Below are 1,574 nucleotides of genomic sequence, written 5' to 3'. Positions count from 1 at the left end.
AGGAGGAGGGAGGGTGGGGGGGGGGGGTGGGGGGGGGGGAGGGGGGGGGGGGGGGGTCTGATGAAGGGAGCAGCGAGGCTGCTGATTGGACAGACAGGAAGGTGGAAATATAAAATATGGGAAAGGGAGTCAACAGGGGGCGCTGTCAGGTCAGGTGGTGTGAGGAGCCGTCGATTCCACGTTGAAGGCAGCTTCGTTGAACAGGTGTGTGTGGTCACTGTGACTTCTCATCCGACTGAGGTGCACCCGAGCATCACCCCCCCTCCCACTGCAGTTTCCCTCCCAGACCAGCAGGGAGGGGGGCGTGCAGCTCCAGAGTGTAAGCAGCCATGAATAAAAATGGACTGTGTCGGGAAGTAGGGCTCATAATTATTCGTTTTAAATCAGTTAAAGCTTTCTCTCAAATATCCCCCAGGAGGCGCGGGGTTAAAAATCCATTTGTGGGAAGTGTAGCATGACAGCAAGCTCGTCTCCCTGGAGACGGAGCCCACGACAGCAGGGAACGTGTCTGTGTGTGTGTGTGTGTGTGTGTGTGTCAGTATGCATGCATGTTTGCAGAGCGCTCTGGTGTTTGTGAATCTGAGCGTCGGTCGCAGCATCACAAACAGACAACGGATCACCAGTGTTTAAAGGTCAGGAGCAGGGGGCGCTAACGTCTCACTCTATGTGTTCTGTAGACAGTTGGTTTGGGGGGGGGGCGGGGGGGGGGCTCCTGCGGTACCACTACAGGCCGTAACCAGACATTAAAGTGTGTACAGAAGCAGAAAGGGGGAGGGAGGGGGCTCCTGTGGTACCACTACAGGCCTTAACCAGACATTAAAGTGTGTGTGTGTGTGTGTGTGTGTACTGGTGTTGGTTCATATCGTCTCTGTGATGCTGATCATCAATATCATTAAAAAGGGTTCAAAGGTCAGAGGGCGTTCACATGGGAAAAAAACAGTTTCCTGGAACTAAAAGGTAAAATGATTAGGTTTCCAACTTTACCGTAACACCGTCCTGCCACACGTGTTCCTTCTGAAGAAGTTCAGCTTCTCTGGCCAGTTTCTAGGAGAAAACACAGAAGAAGAAAACTGAGTGTCAGAGGTCAAGGGGTCAAAGGGTCAGACAGACCAACAGATAAAAAAACACATTACTGTACTGTTAAATTAAATAACATCATTTATTATTGTTGGGTATCCTTGCTGTTAGGTGACAAACTTTCTCTTTGACACTTGTCATTTGTCAACATTTTAAAATCGGTCAAATTCACCTTCACTGTTTTTCTGTTTTCACCTGCGATAATAATGTCACAGTAAAACAGGGAGTGAAAAAAGACCACCTCCAGGTTCTCTTCTCTCAGGTCATTAAAGCCCACTGACAGCCCCTCCCTTCTCCTTTCTACGCACAAAGTATTTAGGTTCTCCCCGGGCCTCTAGGGGGTGATCTTGTTCCTGCCCTAGAACAGGGTAATCAGCCGTACAGTCCCAGGACTCCTGGAACTACTAACCCTATTTAAACCCCCGTTAGCATCACAGCTAAGTCACTAGTGGAGACCCACTGAAGCCCCCCAGTCCCACTGAAGCCCCCCCAGACCC

At 50.5% G+C, this 1,574-nt stretch overlaps 1 protein-coding gene across 1 annotated transcript in view; it reads right to left on the bottom strand.

Moving 5' to 3' along the window:
* Window positions 1-1,574, bottom strand: part of cacna2d2a (calcium channel, voltage-dependent, alpha 2/delta subunit 2a) — a 106,288-nt gene that overhangs the window by 48,703 nt on the left and 56,011 nt on the right. The window contains exon 4 of the mRNA XM_017036667.2: window positions 985-1,044. Within this exon, the coding sequence (XP_016892156.1) occupies window positions 985-1,044 (60 nt within the window). The remainder of the gene's footprint in view (window positions 1-984; window positions 1,045-1,574) is intronic.

This window comes from Cynoglossus semilaevis, chromosome 11 (genome assembly GCF_000523025.1).
Source record: "Cynoglossus semilaevis isolate Cse_v1.0 chromosome 11, Cse_v1.0, whole genome shotgun sequence".
In the NCBI taxonomy this organism is placed as follows: domain Eukaryota; kingdom Metazoa; phylum Chordata; class Actinopteri; order Pleuronectiformes; family Cynoglossidae; genus Cynoglossus; species Cynoglossus semilaevis.
The sequence above is the reverse complement of the archived record's forward strand: the minus strand, read 5'-3'. Positions and strand labels throughout refer to the sequence as shown.